The 18280-nt window shown below is 37.1% G+C and overlaps 1 protein-coding gene across 1 annotated transcript in view; it reads right to left on the bottom strand.

Annotated features, from left to right (window-relative positions):
* Positions 1-911: 911 nt before the first annotated feature.
* syk (spleen tyrosine kinase) overlaps positions 912-18280 on the bottom strand; it is a 39339-nt gene continuing 21970 nt past the window's right edge. The window contains exons 10-15 of the mRNA XM_088011310.1: positions 15208-15367; positions 9421-9630; positions 7377-7566; positions 3839-3979; positions 2402-2514; positions 912-2242 (exon numbers count right to left, since the gene is read on the bottom strand). Of these exons, the coding sequence (XP_087867436.1) occupies positions 2170-2242; positions 2402-2514; positions 3839-3979; positions 7377-7566; positions 9421-9630; positions 15208-15367 (887 nt within the window). The 3' untranslated portion in view covers positions 912-2169. The remainder of the gene's footprint in view (positions 2243-2401; positions 2515-3838; positions 3980-7376; positions 7567-9420; positions 9631-15207; positions 15368-18280) is intronic.

The following is an 18280-nucleotide window of genomic DNA, read 5'->3' as shown; positions in this document are numbered from 1 at the left end:
TGGTAATTTCTTGGTGAAATATATGGATTTTATATGAATTTATTTATTTAGCTCTATCCAGTATAATTATTTCATAATTTTTGTCGTTATGGTAAAAATGGTAGTTAATATTTTTTTTTATTTACTAAATTGAACTATTTTAAATGCTCTTTTGTAACCACCTCCATCAAACTTTTGAATCAAAATTTTAAATAGATTGTACGTTGAGGCCTGGAAAATGTGTATTAGTTTTGGTGTTCTACATTTCTAGTTGTTTATTTTTGGGAAGCTGCTAGTATGCAATATATACCCTTTAGTCCATGAAAATTTCCTGAAGGGGACAATAAATTATATTCTGTTATTTTCTGTTTTCTGATAACAAAGCTTTTCCTCTAGGGACATTGTGTGAAAAAATATATTTATATGTGTAGACATGACCATCTGAGAATATTTTGGTACTTTACTGATGAATTGTAGGTTTCTCATTCATTTGTTAATTTGTGTCATTATGCGATAAAATCAAGGGTACATTTTGCTATTGAATTCATGGACATGATAAATCATTAAAGCTATTCAACATCTCTAGATCTGACCATCTGGAAATCTTGTGATAATGTTTTAATGAATCACACATTTTTTAAAATACTTAGAATTAGAAAATATGGTAATTAACATATTTTAATGAAAAACAATATGTCCAGCAGGTTGTCATGAGGTCATACATTTCTGTTGGGTAGTTCACTTGGTGGGTCCAACAGGACAGCTTTTCAGAAATACAGAATTATGCATATTTCTGTCTGATTGTATATATAGGAAAATTGGACACAATTCAAATTGATCCTCTACTTCCTCCAGACATCTTAGAATATTTTCACAATTTTGAATTGAATATTTTTTCTCCTGTTGTGGAAAAAAATTATTACCAAGCACTGTTCAGATAAAATCATTCAATCAGGTTTATTTATGAATTGTGCACACCTCAGAAAGTTCGTAGGACAAACAATCATGAAGCAGGTCTGGATGGAAAGCTCTGCCAGGCAGAGACAACACATGAGTTTTATACCACGGATAAGAAATTCAAAAGAATTGGGTGAGACAGTTTGGTTCTCATGCAGCTGTGGGAAACAGCTTCCAACCTTGTACATGTAACCCAAATAGTTCTTTTGGTGAGAGTTCACAAGCATTTCATATAACATGATCAGCAGATGTTAACTTATAGTAGTTTTCCACCACACTCCTTTCTCCAGTTTAACTATCAGTAATTGAATTAGTATGAAAATAGAAACCTTAACGTAAAATAAAGCAAATTTTCACTGTCATACTAAAACAATCCCACACTGTCTTTAAGACATGTAATAAATATAAAACTAAAACTGTATTATATTTTCATTTACATTCCAAGATTTTTCATAAGGAAGCACAGACAATTTAAAGTCTTAAGAAGCTGTCCACAACAGTGATTTACAGAAGACTGGCAACATCAGACAGAAAAATAAGTTATAAATTATATGTCAAGAATGCATAATATGTTATGCTGCAAGAATTTCCAAATTTCTGACCTTTTGTCATAGAAAGAACTTTACCTTAAAAGCTACATTCACCTGTTCAGTATACATTTATGCAACCCCTTGAAGTCTGCCCCGGTCTTATCCTCTGTAGTTCTTTTCTCTGTCATCAAGAATGAATCAATCAGAGACAATTTCAGGATTTAAGATGTTATCTTGAGTTATAATACTGACAGCTGATTGTGATGTACAACCACTCACATTTTTTAAACCACACATTTTAGTGTATTTCTGGCTTTAAATACACTAAGATGACAGTATCTCTGCTCTACTTCACATGGCTTATACATGACAAATCATCTTTTTCAAAACTTTTTATAGCCTAGTTCAGGGGTGGGCAATCCTGGTCCTCAAGGGTCAGTGTCCTGCAACTCTTTGATGTCTTCTTGGTCCAACACACTTCAATGAAACAGAAGTTACTACACTAGGAGGTGGCTGCACTAGAGTCCAGCCAATGATCTCATTATTTGACTCAGTTGTGTTGAAGTAGAGACACATCTAAAGGTTGCAGGACACCAGACCTTGACGCCTGGAGTTGCCCACTCCTGGCCAAGTAATGTCATACAAATAACACAGAAGATATGTCATTGACATGTTGGCATTGACAATGACATATTCTGTCACATCACTGTGCAATGTCGTAGTAATATTCTCGTAGTCTTGGCTCAACAACAGCAAATCCAGGTCTTTCTTCCACCCTGTAAGGAAAGACAATAGCAGAAATTGAAGAAAACTGGTGGATAATTAATATATATTTTCTCCAAGAATCACAGTTATATGGGTAATTCTAATTCAGTTATAAGACACATACTTATAGAGATCTTGCTGCTAGGAATGTATTGCGATATGAGACTTACTTGTATGTCCAACAGGTTGTCATGAGGTCATACATTTCTGTTGGGCAGTTCGCTGGTGGCTCCATGCGTTTCCCACTCTCAAGCATCTGCATAACATCATTTCCCTTCATTCCCTGTGGAAGATGATTCAAAATAAAGACGACCATATACGAGTTGAAATGGTTTTAAACAGTGATAAAAATAAAAACATAAAACATATACTCCTTCTGCAGTTTTGCTTATTAACATTGCATTTTCTAAATAGCAACCTCAACAACAGATAAGAGAACAGACAAATTATTATATTGACTTTGACCAGTGGATTGCTCAAACAATGCCCTGCACATGGTAGGATTGTGCAGCAGTCACCCCTGCCAAGAAATTGGCTGTTTCTATGAAGAGAAGAGCATATATCTATATTTTTTAGACATCATTTATTTATAAATTTACGTTTATGTTTTATTTGCACCAAGAACATGTTTTCTGTCTTCACTTGATTGTTTGTAAAATATGGATGTTGTGTTCTGAAGTTGATCTGACACTGATCAGCTGTTGCCCCCCTTCCCCCTAGATCAGTGGTTCTTAACCTGGGTTCCATCGAACCCTCGGGGTTCGATGAGTCGGTCTCAAATGTGTCTTTACAAATGGTAAAGACACATTTGTGTAAAGTCGTGAAGACACGCCCCGCTTGGCCATCTGTCGTAGTTGTACATCATGTGATTTCTTTCTTAACATTTTAATCCATACTAAATATGTCGAGCAAAAGAAGAAGAAAAGGAACAGACTTTGCTGTGAAGATGACATGAGAGTAGCACTTGCCAAGGTGAAGCCATTCATATCTGAACTGGTCTCCCAAAAACAACAGAAGTCACACTGATTTCCAGGTATGTAATTTGGGCAATGCTTTATTCTGGCCCCAAAACAACAAAAACAAATAAAATTTAAGATTTAAAAAAAAAAAAAAAAAAAAAAAAAAAAATTAAAATTCTTTAAAAAAAAAAAAATCAAAATTTATTTTTAATTAGTAAAATACTAAAAAATATATATTTTTTGGGGGCTGAAATTCTTTTATGGGGCCAAAATATTTTTTGGGGACCAGAATAAAGTAATACCGTAATTTGTTGTGAGTTCATGCACTGTGTTGGTTTTTATCTTTGAGCAAGGTGATGTTCATGCATGGCTCATATTGTGCACCAGTAAAAAACATATGCCTATGTCTTGAATTTGGAAAAAAAAATCATATTTTATTTATCACTAAAAAAGGGTTCAGTGAATGCACATATGAAAGTGGTGGGTTCTGTACCTCAAAAAAGGTTAAGAACCTGAGAGTGTCCAAACATCTCAACCTGGTAACCCCTAGGAAAATGTTCTGAATTGCATCTCTAAATTACTGTCAACAAGCAGGATATGAGTAAGTGAGTTGATGTTATTATGTCCCGACTCTAGTTAGTTAGTTACCTTGTATGGTTTTTGGCCAAAGGAAAATGCTTCCCACATGAGTACACCAAAGCTCCAGACATCACTTTTGGATGAAAATTTGAAGTAGTTTATACATTCAGGAGCATACCATTTCACTGGCCACTTCCCATGACCCTTGGCCTGAAAGACAATACACACACATTACTTGTGTTGAGTTGTGTTACACCCATAGTCAAACTTGTTGGTATGCCTCTGTTATATAATGTAATATAAGAATATTTTCTTGAGAATATTTTCTGAATAATCTATCCAATACAAAAAACTTCAAGTCAGAAAGAAAAAGCATATTTTAACCCAAAATGTATGGGCTACAGATATCTGGTTTTACACCAGCTGTGCTCTAATGTTGTTTTCTATCTGCTGGACCTGTTGGGCCATTTGAAGTCACAGTAAACACTACATGTTGTCACTGGAAATGCATTACTCTGTTCACATATTTAAAATAAATCTTGAATGTCAAAATAGAAAGAGCAAAGTTGGGGAGATTACTGATGACCACAGGCAAGCAGCAGAGTCTTCTCAGGTAAGGAGGGATAATGACTTGCTGAGAAAAAGATATCTGTTTATCAGGACAATGTTTTCAAAATATTTCAGAATCACTCTCATTCATACTCCAAAATATTTTTTGTCTGTATAGCTACCATAAGCAGCACATTATTACCCTTGTTGACAGTTTATGTATGTATGAGTGCATGTGCATGTATATGTTTTGTAAATGTAAATGTGAGTTTGTTTGTAACACCTTGTGGGGACAATTTTTCTGACACATACAACATTGTGGGAACCCACTGCTTCTTGTGGGACTGAAGCCCACAAGAGGAAACACTGTATTTGGGGTGGGCAATCCTGGTCCTGGAGGGTCGGTGTCCTGCAACTCTTAGACGTCTCCCTGGTCCAACACGCTTTAATCCAACAGCTGAATCTCCTCCTCAGTGCAGTCAGGTTCTCCAGAGTCCTGCTAACGACCTCATTATTTGACTCAGGTGTGTTGAAGTAGAGACATCTAAAAGTTGCAGGACACCGGCCATGAAGGCCTGGAGTTGCCCACCTCTGGGCTAAGGGCAAGGTTTAGGCTGTAGGAATGAAGGGAAGTCAGTGGAAAGTCACCACAAAGATAACCACGCAAACATGCGTGTGTATATATATATTTACATATATACATCTGTATTTTTATATATAAATTGATATTTCTAGTTTAGCTTGTATGATTTCTCCTACACTAATGTTTTTTATTTTGTTGTTTTTCCATTTCTGTTTCTCTTGTTCTTGTCCACTTTATGCCCTGACAGCTTAAATTTCTCACTTTGGAAAAATAAAGGATTATTTTATTATCTTATTTTTCAGACATCATTGTCTGATTTTGCACTTAGAGTTCAGAGATTGATAGTTTCTGCAATGTATGGGCTAAAGTTTATGCAAATCTCAGCATAACTACTCAGCATTTTGTGGTGACTTATGCAATGATACATCATTTTTGTTAATATTGTATTAGTAAACAACATGAGTAATTAATTTTAAATAAACATGTACTATTAAATAAAACGCCTGATAACTGTCCACCCACCCTCTCCCAATCCTTTCCAAGATAAGCCATAGCCCCTCCCAGCTATGACTAGCAGACCCAACTCCTCTGGAGTTGGGTCTGCTAGTCAGGATAGGGATTAAAGATGAACACATGGAATTTAGGTATACCTTTCTTTAGTAGTTCCAGTTAACTTATTAAATCCTTCTAGTTCCCCCCTGTAGTGTTTCTAGTTCTTATTTTGTCATTTTAGGTTTAGTTAGTCTTTCTTTAGTAATTCTAGTTAGGTTATTTCTTTGTACAGATATTCTAGTTTCTCTAGCTCTATGTTCCTTAGTTCTTATTATTAGATCAGCCTTGTTTCTATCTAGGTTCTGTTATGGTTTCCCTCATGTCTTTCTCTCCTAGTTCATCAGATTTTCGTAACACTTTATTTGAAGGGGGGTGAATAAGACTGTCGTGACACTGTCATAAACATGACATAACACCTGTCATGAACATGACATAACACCTGTCATAAACATGACATAACACCTGTTATGAACATCAATAAGCCTTCATGAATATATGACTGTTGTCATAAAGCGTCATTCGGTAAATTATGACACTTTTAATACAAAGTTGACATTATTAAAAATGTCTTTTATGACAACTTGACATTAACCAGGAAATCATTACTGTTTAAACTTTACCTTCAATAACAAAGTTACCTAATTTTTAAACTGCAATCAGTAATACTTTTATAACAAATTTATGTCAGTAATGATTTCTTGGTTAATCATTACTGATTTAACTCATCATGCAGGGCTGGTCCAAGGCTGTATGAGGCCTTGAGCAGAATTTGACTTAGGGGCGACTCTTCATGCTAAAACCATCAGCATCTCTAACAGCTTCTGTGTTAGATTTAATCTGGGAGAAGGGAGTAGTTTAACTGGCCAGCCTAAAAAGCAATAAGTTCTAATTTCAGTTTATTCATTTGTATTTGTGAACAAACAGAGCTCAAACTCAAAGATTAAACTCACAGCATCAAATTGTCACAAAACAATCTAACTATGAACATTGTTCTTTCAACTTCTACAAAACTTGCCAGCTCCATAAAATCTTACATGTAAATATTAATCAGTTTAAAGTCTTAATTTTTGTATGATGAAATCATTGAATCAAATTTAACAGCATTGATCATCTCAAACAACAATTGGTCTGTGTTAAAATATTAGCATTATGGGCTCCTGAAGCCCTGGGGCCTTAAGAAGCCGCTGACATAATTTGGATTAAATAAGTGGAAATAATTAATATTCATTTTCTTTTTGATTTGTTGTTTTTAAGACTAGTTGTGGGTTTAAATAGCGTTTCACTGGCGATGTTTTCCCATAACATATAATTAGAAATATTTTTATATTTCCTGTCTACTTAACATCTTTTAATACAAAAACACGGTGGACCGCCTCAGCGGTCCGACCACCAGGCTTAGAAAGTTTTCTGGGGGAAACCCCGAATTTTGAGGAAAGTGTTTAGTTTAACAAATTTTGGAATAAAAAAAAATTGGAAAAAGTGAAGCGCTGTGAATACTGTATTTATTTGCTTGTTTGGAATATTTTATTCCTACATGTGAGGGAATCCATATAAAAGTAACTCTTAGTCCCCTGGTTTTAAATCTGTACATTCAATTTTGTTAGAAATTGAACACTGGTTGTTGAATTTCTAAAAAAGGGTAACCTGAGCTGTCTGACTGATATTCATGCAGGAGAGTTGGGTGGTGAACAAGGAGTAATTATAAACAAGGCTCAGCTATGAGAGAAAGGAAGTAACTGAAGTTGAACTGAAGAAATGGGAGAAATGGCCTTCAAAATATATAGGGAATGTGGGAAACAAGGCAGTTCTAAATACACACACAAGAAAACACACACACACACACACACACACACACACACAAACACAGAAAAAGAAAGAGAGATCCATCCAAAAAAACTCAACATCCTAGAGTCTTGACATTACCTTGTAGTAGTTTTGCTCTTCTGCAACAGCTTTCGAGAGTCCAAAATCACTGATTTTTGCATAGTGCTGTGTGACCAGCAGTACATTCCTGGCAGCAAGATCTCTATGAACGAAGTTATGCTCTTCTAGGTATTTCATCCCCATAGACACCTGATGAACCAGCTCTGTGATGTTCTTTACTGATGTGTTTCTGAAATTTAAGCAGAAAAATGTTCAGCTTGGATCTGAAGTACTGAAAGTTAATTTAGGGTTAAAAGAAAGCTTCAGGTAAAATCATAAACTGGTTTGAACCATCCAGACAGTGGTGGGCCGTCAGGGCCTGCAAGGCCTTCTCTGCTGGCCTAAAAATATCTGAATCACAGACTGATGTTAATTATATTTTGTCCATAAATACGTATTAAGTAATTCCCAATGGTCTATCCGCTTCCTTTCATTGCTCGCCCCCTGGCTGCGCTGCTTCCAGACGTGTATTTTCATATTTAAGCATTGAACCAATCACATTTCAGCCACTATTTGTTGCCAGGGTCAAAGAAATCTGCCTGGAGGCCTTCACAATCAGTTCTGCGGGCCATGTAGCATAAAATAAATGTCGATCAAACTGTTGCTTCAACCAATCAGATTTTGAGTTGGCGACACCAAGGCCCTCTAGCAGGCGTACGGAAACGTCAGCGTATTCACACGCTGTGATTGGCCAGAGCTAGCAAACGGCATCTGTAGCGAGCTGCACAAGCAAAGATATTGTGTTGATTTAATAGCTGTTTTGTCAACCCACAATGGCTGAAGGAGGAGAAGAAATGGATTTGATTGGAGATTTACTGTCAAAGCCATTTTCTAGACGGACTTTTCAAGAAAAGTTGGACATTGTTAAGCAAGGTCGGGCAACTCCGAAGCTAGCAAGCCTGTCACAACCGGGAAAAGGATTTGTCCGCCACTTTCAGTCTACTAATTAAAACTTATGCCAGAAATACGACAGGGCAGGCTCGACTTTCAGCATTAGCTTCGATGGTGATAGAAAAGGACTTCTTGATGGAACTGAAACGCACGGATAATCTGCACAACAGAGTAATTGAAATCTTCTTGAGGAAAGAAAGGAGGATGGATTTTGTGTACAAATAATCAGGATTTTTGGTGAGTAGAATGTTGCTATGTTCCTAAATAATATTGCAATTTTATCAGGTTATTTTTGATGCTTTTTTATGTGTGTCGCAGCTGTACCTGCAGTAGAAGTTTTCTAGCCATAAAATAGTTATTGAGGGTTGGATTGATTCAGACCGGGCACTACTGAAGGCCTAGGTGTGAAATGCACGGCCCGCCACTGCATCCAGACAATTTGAATGAGAATATAGTAATATGACTTTTCATCCAGTATCTGTAAAACACCTCTATATTTACACCTAGAAGATGTATAGTCATATATTAATCAATGCTGAGTATTCTGAAGCTGAAAGTTTCATCAACTGTTGCTACAATACAAACAGATTTATACTATTATTTAGGAATCTAATATGACTTTAGGAACACAATAAAACTGAGCTCTTGCAGTTTTTGAAATGTCAAACTCTCAGTTACTGTTTATTTTCTGAGATTTGTTTTAACTATAGAAATGAACACAAGGAATTGAATGTTCACCTTCTGAACATTTGCTAGAAAAAGCAAAACAAATCAAAGATTTGTTTAAATTTAGGTGTATTTACCCACATACAGTGAAGGTATTGGGCCGCCTTGTGTTAATACTTTGTAGCGTCGCCTTTTGCTGCGATTACAGCTGCAAGTCACTTGGGGTTTGTCTGTCAGTTTTCCACATCAAGAGACTGAAATTCTTGCTCATTCTTCCTTGCAAACAGCTGGAGCTCAGTCAGGTTGGATGGGGAGCGCTTGTGAACAGCAGTTTTCAGCTCTTTCCACAGATTCTCGATTGGATTCAGGTCTGGACTTTGACTTGGCCATTCTAACACGTTTATACGTTTATTTGTGAACCATTCCTTTGTAGAATACAATAGAATAGAAATATCCTTTATTGTCCCACTATGCGGAAATTACATACTTGTTTTTCTGGAGGAACTTGTTCAGAGGTCCCAGTTCAGCCAGTTCCATGACAAGCATGAGGTTTTCTGCCTCACAGATACCAATCATTCGAACAATGTAAGGATTGTCCAGCTGCTGCATGACATTTGCCTCTCGCAACATTTCCTCACGCACCGACGGGTTGTTATCATCGTTCTTCAGAATTTTAACAGCAACTGGTTTCTCTGTTCTAGAACACAGAAAGGTTAGCCTTAGAATGTTTTGTTTCACATCACATAAAAGATAAGAGCGAAAGGATGATTTCAGACAACATGCAACAACAAAAAAGCCAATGTACAATATTTCAATGCAGTACATTATACAGTTTCTCTTCAATAAAATGACAAGGTCATATATACTGATCAATTTCATCAGCAGTACAGGAAATATTTCATTCAACAAAGACTTCCATGTCTCACAGACAGAGCTGGAGAAAAAATTTTCATGAAAGCCTTTTTCCAGTGATTGTAATTAGTATAGTTCAAATATTTTTTTTTAGGGTTTTTGCTCTGACATACAGATCATTAATACAACCCAGGATTGTTGATTATTTACAGATTTAAGTATAACAAAGCGTTCAGCTTCAATATACTATGTTGCAGGGAACAATAGAAGCCCAGATCACATTGGTCAACATTTATGGAGCTAATCAGGACAACCACTCCTTTTCTAGGAATTTCTTTTTTACCATACCGACCATTCCTGGAAAATATATAATTAGTGGTGACTATTGCCTTGATTACTACAGACCAATAGCTTTAGCTAGGGTGATATTATCTAAAGTGTTAGAAAAAAATCTTGCTTGATTGTCTTAATCAGTTTATTAGTACAACAAATCAATTTGGTTTCAAAGCCAAGTTGGGAGCTGATTTCTGTATTTATAGCCTGAAAGAGGCGGCAAAAGCATATCTAAGAAAAAAATAATCTGTTTGGGTTTATTGACGCTTCTAGGGCCTTTGATCAGGTCAATCACTACAAGTTATTTGATAAAATAAAACAGAGAGGTGCTCCAGATATTATACTAATTTTAGTTTACTGGTATTCAAACCAGAAAATGCATGTAAAATGGGGTAACAACATCTCTGCTTCTTTTGGTGTGAGTAACGGTGTCCGTCTTTCACCTGCCCTGTTTAACTTGTACATGGATGACCTGTCAAAAGAAATTAACTTCTGTAAAACTGGATGCATGATTGGTGATACTCTGGTCAATCACTTTATGTATGCTGATGACCTGGCTGTCCTCTCACCCAGCAGTGCTGGTTTTCAGCAGCTATTGAATATCTTCTCTGATTATGGGTTGAGATATGATGTGCAGTAAAATGCTAAGCAAAACAGTTGTGCTAGGATCAGGTGTGACAACTCACACCTGATCATCATCACCCTGATCTCCAGCTGCTGCCATATAAGGACAAATCCTCCTCCTGCATGGCGTCAGATTGTTGTGAAACCCTCAGTGGTAACACCTTCAGGCCTGCTGTAGCTACTTAAGCGATTTGCCTGGTTACTAACCTGTCTGTCTCTTCCCTTCTGTCCAGTTGGCCCTTCCTGTCCCCGATCCTGACCTACTTCACTGGATTTGGACCTCCTGGCTTTGACCCCCTGTCTGTCTGACCCTGAGATCAGGAACCGCTTGACCCGGATTTGGATTCCCTGGCTCTCACCCTGGCCTGTTTGACTGTGAAAAAGCTGATCCCGTATTTACTGCTCAGTCCCTGCATCCATCATTGTGGATTGTGTCAGTGTAGCTCTGATTTTGGTCTCATAGTGCTGATGGACATTATACTCTTTCATTACAGCAACATCTTCATTGCAAATCAAACGGACACACTTTCTGTTGATTTCTTTGAAAAAAATACTCATTTTCCCACCGTGTTTGAAATCTCTTACACTCACTTGCTATTTTGTGTTTCTTCGGTGCTGCCATTTCTGGTGACTAACTGTAAAAGTTTTTCTTCACTTAATTTTGTTTCTGTGGCTGGCTCCATCTAGTGTTGAAACCGAGAAGTCCAACAGAGTTGAGCTCAAGCTTCAATTATATATTCAATTATATTTTCAGAATTTGCTGCGGGGCAATAAAAACTGGCCCGTGGGGCGTAGTTTGGACACTCCTGGTCTAAAGACTAGACTTGTAGCCAAACTTTGGTTGTAGTTTGGCTACAACTCCCCCAATGGTATCTGGTGACGAAGCCAAAATGTGGAAATGGTCAACATAGAAAATGACTGCAAGAATGTTAGGGTTGTGTAGTTAAAGTTTGCTGTTAGTAATTACTTAAAATTAACTTCTTGCACTACACTAGGGTGGAAATTAGCACCCGCCACTGGCCAAATGTGGGTAAAAGTATGAAGAGGTGTGTAAATTGGAGCAACGCACCCGCCACTGTGGGGGTTGACAATTTGAACAGAACAAAAAAGAAGCTGAATACAGCTTCTTTTTTGTTCTGTTCAAATTGACCGTCTGGACTACATTTACTAGTACAATCTGCTTCAACCATCTTCATATTAGACTTCACTGTTATTGGACTGGTTGTTGGACTTCCCAGTCCATTTTGTTGTTCAGGTGATATTCACACTCCTTTACAACATCCTCTTCTTCTCACAGGATGATGGAAATATGATACAGGATGATTTCAATCATCCTGTATCATATTTCTGAAATTTGATGTAGACAGAAAATCATCACAATTAACAAAAATATATGCTTGAAACCAAATAGTTTGTGTGTGTGTGTTTAATCTGTATATGTTTATTAGTAAAATTCAGAGACTGAAATAAAATTACTTTTCTGTAATATTTAATTATATATACACTATTTTGCCAAAAATATTTTCTCACCCATCCAAATTAGCGCAATTCCAATCACTTCCATGGCCACAGGTGTATAAAATTAAGCACCTAGGCAGGCAGACTGTTTTTAAGAATATTTGTGAATGTTCGTAAATAGGTCGCTTTCAGGAGCTCAGTGAATTCCAGTGTGGAACTGTGATAGGATACCGCCTGTGCAACAAATCCAGTCTTGAAATTCCCTTGCTCCTAAATATTCCACAGTCAACTGTCGGCTGTATTATAAGAACCTGGAAGCATTCGCACAAAAAGTGGGTATGCAGCGCATGCAACGCATAGGGGCGCTGCACCAGAGGGGATGTCAAAACCCCGTCTGGAGGGGGCGGCGCGCCGATGATGTCTTCGCATACACTTCAGCGCGCCCTTACGTTCCTTCACCTCACACACATAACGGGGTAAATGTCGTGAGTTTTACCTTTCACGTGTCTTTGTCTTGGGGGGGGTAGAGCGAGCATATGTTTTTTACGCTCCTTTACCCTGACGTACCGTCCTTCGGAGGGGGGAAGGGGGTCAGTGGATGCTGAAGCGCATAGTATGACTTTCTGCAGAGTCAATCACTACAGACCTCCAAACTTCATGTGGCCTTCAGATTAGCTCAACAACAGTGAAGGGAGCTTCATGGAATGGGTTTCCATGGTAACCAGCTGCATCCAAGCCATACATCACCAAGTGCAATGCAAAGCGTCAGATGCTGTTTTGTAAAACTCCTGACACTGGACTCTAGAGCAGTGGAGGCGCATTCTCTGGAGTGACCAATCACACTTCTCTGTCTGGCAATCTGATAGACGGTCTGGGTTTGGCAGTTACCAGGACAACGGTACTTGTCTGATTGTGTTGTGCCAATTGTGAAGATTTTTCGAGGGAGGATTATAGTGCGGGGTTGTTTTTTAGGAGCTGGGCTTATCCTCTTAGTTTAATATAATTAATCTGAACATCCTTACTAATTCCAGCACCAATGCTATACCCAAACATAACAAATGCATAAAAAATTACCTATTTTCAACTACTTAATTATAAAAGACCAAAAGAAATTCCTGGTCCTGGTTCCTGCTGTCTGGATATCCACCCACTACTTTCTTTTAAAAAGGTCTACCTGTCATTACAAATGATCTGATCCAAATAATAAACTCAATGTTTTCATTAGGTGTTTTTCCTCAGGCTTCAAAAACAGCAGTTGCCAAACCTCTGATAAGAAAGAAGAATCTGGACAAATCACTACTTCAGAATTACAGGCCGATGTGCAACCTCCCATTCAAAATTATTGAAAAAGCTGTGCCTAAACAGTTAAATAGCTTCCTATCAATAACAAAATGCTGTGATGTGTTTCAGTCTGGCACTGAGACTGGCCTAGTCAAAGTGTTCAATGACATACATATAAACTCAGACTGGAAGGTCCAACGATGCTGGTTCTGTTCGACCTTATTGCAGCTTTTGACACTGTTGATCATGACATATTACTAAAACAACTGAAGAGTTGGGTAGGACTCTGGTCCAGAACTCAACTGGTTCAAATCTTACTTAAAGAAAAGGGATTTCTCTGTTTCAATGGGAAACTTCTCATCAAAGAGGACAGAAGTCATATGTGGGATACCCCAAGCCTCAATCCTAGGACCCCTCTTATTCAATATCTATATTCTCCCACTCACTAACAGAAAATAAGATTAGCTACCATAACTACGTGGACGATACACAGCTCTCCATTATGATGTCACTAGGTGATTCATAACCTACCCAATCACTGAGTAGATGCTTAGAACAGATAAATGTGTGGATTGTGCCAAAACTTTCTCCATCTGAACAGAAACAAAACTGAAGTTATTATTTTTGGACCTAAAGAGGAGCGATCTAGCTTCAATGCACAGCTTCAGTTATTACAACTGAAAGCCAGCAATCAGGCCCAAAACCTGGGAGTAGTGATGGACTCTGACCTGAACCTTCAGAGCCACATTAAGACAGTCACAAAGTCGGCCTTCTATCACCTGAAGAACATCTCCAGGATCAGAGGACTAATGTCTCAGCACGATCTAGAGAAACTCATCCATGCGTTTATCTTTAGACGCATTGATTATTACAACAGCGTCTTCACAGGTCTGACTAATAAATCAATCAAACAGCTGCAGCTGATCCAGAAGCTGCTGCTCACATTCCCACTAAAACCAGGAAGACAGAGCACATCACACCAGTTTTAAAGTCCCTACACTGGCTCCCTGTAGCTCGGAGAATAGACTTTAAAATATTGTTGCTAGTTTATGAATCACTGAACGGTTTAGCACCACAATACATTAAAGATCTGTTGTTGCTGTACCAACCGTCTAGACCCCTCAGGTCTTCTGGTTCTGCTCTGCATCCTCAGAACCAGAACCAAACGAGGAGAAGCAGCATTCAGCTTATATGCACCACAAATCTGGAACAAACTTCCAGAACACTGTAAAGCTGCTGAAACACGGTGCCTTGAAATTTAGACTAAACACCTACCTGTTTGGAGTTGCATTTGAAACGTAATAGATTAAGAATCTTAAGCACTTGACTAAATGTAATGTTTCAATTGTTGATTCTATGTTGTATGACTTTGTGTTTTTGTGATGTAAAGAACTTTGAAATGCATTGTTGCTGAAATGTGCTATACAAATCAAATTTGATTGATTGATTGATTGATTGATTGATTGATTGATTGATTGATTGATTGATTGATTGATTGATTGATTGATTGAACTTCCATAAATTTGCTTCAGTTTTATGGCAAAACCTTGATTTGGATCAAGGATGGGTTTTGTAAGATTTCCATGACTTTTCATTTGAGTGAATGATTTGTGATGACAAAGTGCTGACTGAACACTTTGTGAATATTTGAAGGTTGTAATTAATCATGGTTTTCTGAATAAATAGACAGGAGTGCTGTTGTTTGTACCAAAGTGCTGTGTCATACTTTCTCATTTTGTAGATTCCTTTCATGACAGTGCCAAAGTTTCCTGAGCCCAATTCTCCATCCTCCAAGAAAAGCTGGTTGCGATCCACGGTGGAGCTCCTCAGTTCATCAGGATCTGCATAAGGACTTTCATATACCTCTGTGTCCATTGGCATTGCCTCTGAAAATTCAAATGAAAACAGAGCTCTAATAACGCTAAAACAGCTCTCTAACATGTAATAAAACAAGTCACATTTTTATACCTTTGATAAGTGTCATCTCATCCATTAGAGTAACTTCACATATTTTAAAGAAAGTCAAACAACTTAAAGTTCATTAAGAAAAGTTTGAATTATTAATATCACAAATGTAAAAACTCACCTTTAAGTGTATTTTTAAAGGGAAATTATTGTCATGTGGGGAAGAACTGAATTATTAAACTCATATTTACCCCATATATTTTTTACATTTATTCTAAGATGACCCTAGCCCTACAATAAATGTGAAATTATATGTCAAAGTTGGAAGCATAATATGTAAATACTATTAAGAGCAACATGTAAGAATTAATCTGCCTTTATTTTCAAATAACATGGCACTGTATTTATGGAGATGTGTAATTCTTTGCTGTACTACTAATGCTCACCATGAAGACATCTAGTAAAATAGTTATAACTTAAAGAGACTTTAAAAAGCACAGGATGTGAAAATCAAACTAATATGTGATGTGTTATTTTGTTAATATTTTGTTAAGATTGAACATTTTAAAAAATGTATAATTTGTAAACATAGCATCCAGGGTGGCAATTTACACATAAACCACCACTGAACCCAAGAACCCATGAAGCTAATGTAGAAGTAAAACATCTAACATGCTGCTTCAGCCTGAGGTGGCACTCTACCAATCCCTTTTCTTACATGGAAGAAACCTCCAATGTTTAGTGTTCTGGGGTCTCCTTTATGAAGGACTGCAGATCCATACTAAAATGTACATATGCAGAAATGGGGTATATGCCAAAAACAAATCCAAATTTATAAAACCATGCACATGCGTACCAGCAAGAGATTTGCCTTTATAAATCACAGCTGTACCTCAAAGTTTGCGTACAAGATACCACCTCAGGCTCTTCCCTCTACATGCCCACATTTAACCATAAATACAAACTGAGCAGATCATCTTATTTAATGATTAACAATGGTAACCATGGGAAACACAAGGAAAAAAAACCACAATTTCACCAAGGCAGAAAGCAATTTGAGTGAGGTGAAGATGGAAAAACTATAACTTTTTGTTAACTAACTAAAGCCACCAGCATTTTAGGAAGCCAACAGTGTGATCCACAGTTGAATGTGGATGATCTGTTTTACCAACAATGAAGGCAGACAGAACAGATATCAAACTGACAACCCACCAATTATAGGACAAACTCCTACCACCATCGCCACAATTGTCCCATATTGGATAGATCACCGGCATGTTTTGAAGCTTGGATAGTATTTATACTTTGGCTTTTAACCTCAAGCAAAACAGAAGGCTTTCCCTATTAGACTAGAACATCTAAAAAACTGTTTAGTTAGCATCAACCTGACCTCCAGTAATAATGCAACAAACTTTGATAACTTTTTTCTATCACCTTTACAGTATTGCTAGAATTGGAAATGTCGTATTCCCAAAACTACCTCATTTATTTCTTACGTTGATGAAAAGGAATTGTAATTGTAAAAATTCCTATAAATGTTCTGCTTGAGAGCTTACCTTTGGACCTAAACATTCTGCTTGAGGTTTCTTCATGGTCAGGGGAAAATTTCTTTTCAACTGTCACTATGTGCATGCTCAGTAGGAGAGATTGCTTCAAAGCCAAAGAAGCAATGCCACTTTCTCTAAACCAGTGTTTCTCAACCTTTTTTGGGCCAGCGCCCCCCTAGCCCTTATCCAGGTCCCTCACCGCCCCTCCACCAAAAAAATTTGCAGGCTACTTTGCACTGACCATTATTTTATCATTAATATTACTATCACTATTGTAGATGTTTTGATTTTTATGCTTGTTTCTGTATTTATCATCAAAAATAATTTCCCAGAGAACAAAAAAACCATGGGAATAGAAATTATTTTCACAGGTCCCTACAAAAAAATGCAATGAACATTCAACTTAAAATTGGTAGGCCTAACAGCAGCCAATCAGAGTGGAAAAAATGTTCTTATTTTGTGCCATTTTCTAGTTGTTAAATATTCCACAAAATGATCAGATAAAAGATGTTCAACATGCCAGTTTAAACTTTGATCTATTTGCAAAACAACTGAGCTCTGCAACATTAAAACATGGATAGATCTGTAACTACATTAATCATAACTCTTCTTCTCTTCAGTGTTTCTGTCGGTTTCTGGAGGTGCAGCTCTGTGCTGCCTTCAGGAGAATGGGACATCAGAGCATCATCCATAAAATTTCACCCACATGGCATTTATTGTGCAAACCAGAGCTTTCAGTGGAAAAACAAAAGTTCCAGGTCCTTTAATGCCATAGAAATATGAGACAGAAACATGGATTATATCCTTATATAGACCTCTCTATTGATTTATAGATTAATAGTTTTACTGGACAGAAATTACAAAGAACAAATCTGGTTCTTAATCAAATCTAATTAAAAACATGAATAAGTGATAAGTTATTTACTGTTATGATCTGTAAGATATATTTATTCTCAGTACTAGATGTGGTCTCAACAAACCCATGACATTTCAACAATATTGTTTTACTTTTTATCTGGAAATAGTGTGTTTATTCTTGCCATACTCTCCTCTGTATTAATTATTGATCGAAAGGTCTTGCCATACCAGTTTATTCCTCCGTATTTACTTTAGTTTCTTAGTTTATTCTTGCATTTTCTTCTTCATTCATTTCCATTTAGTTTCCTTTGATTAGTATTATCCTCTCTTGGTTTATTGCTATGTCCACTTTAGTTATTTCCTGTTGCTAGATTTATTTTTATTTATTGACTCTCACCATCATTAATCTTCACTCATCACCTGCTGCGCCGCCTAATCATTATATGTTTCACATCATGTGTTGACTTTTCACTGTTCAGCGTCGGATTC

The sequence above is a fragment of the Poecilia mexicana genome, unplaced genomic scaffold, assembly GCF_051168715.1.
Source record: "Poecilia mexicana isolate PSO_F unplaced genomic scaffold, ASM5116871v1 scaffold_12, whole genome shotgun sequence".
In the NCBI taxonomy this organism is placed as follows: Eukaryota; Metazoa; Chordata; class Actinopteri; order Cyprinodontiformes; family Poeciliidae; genus Poecilia; species Poecilia mexicana.
Note: the sequence above shows the minus strand (reverse complement) of the source record. Positions and strands in the feature narration are given on the sequence as shown.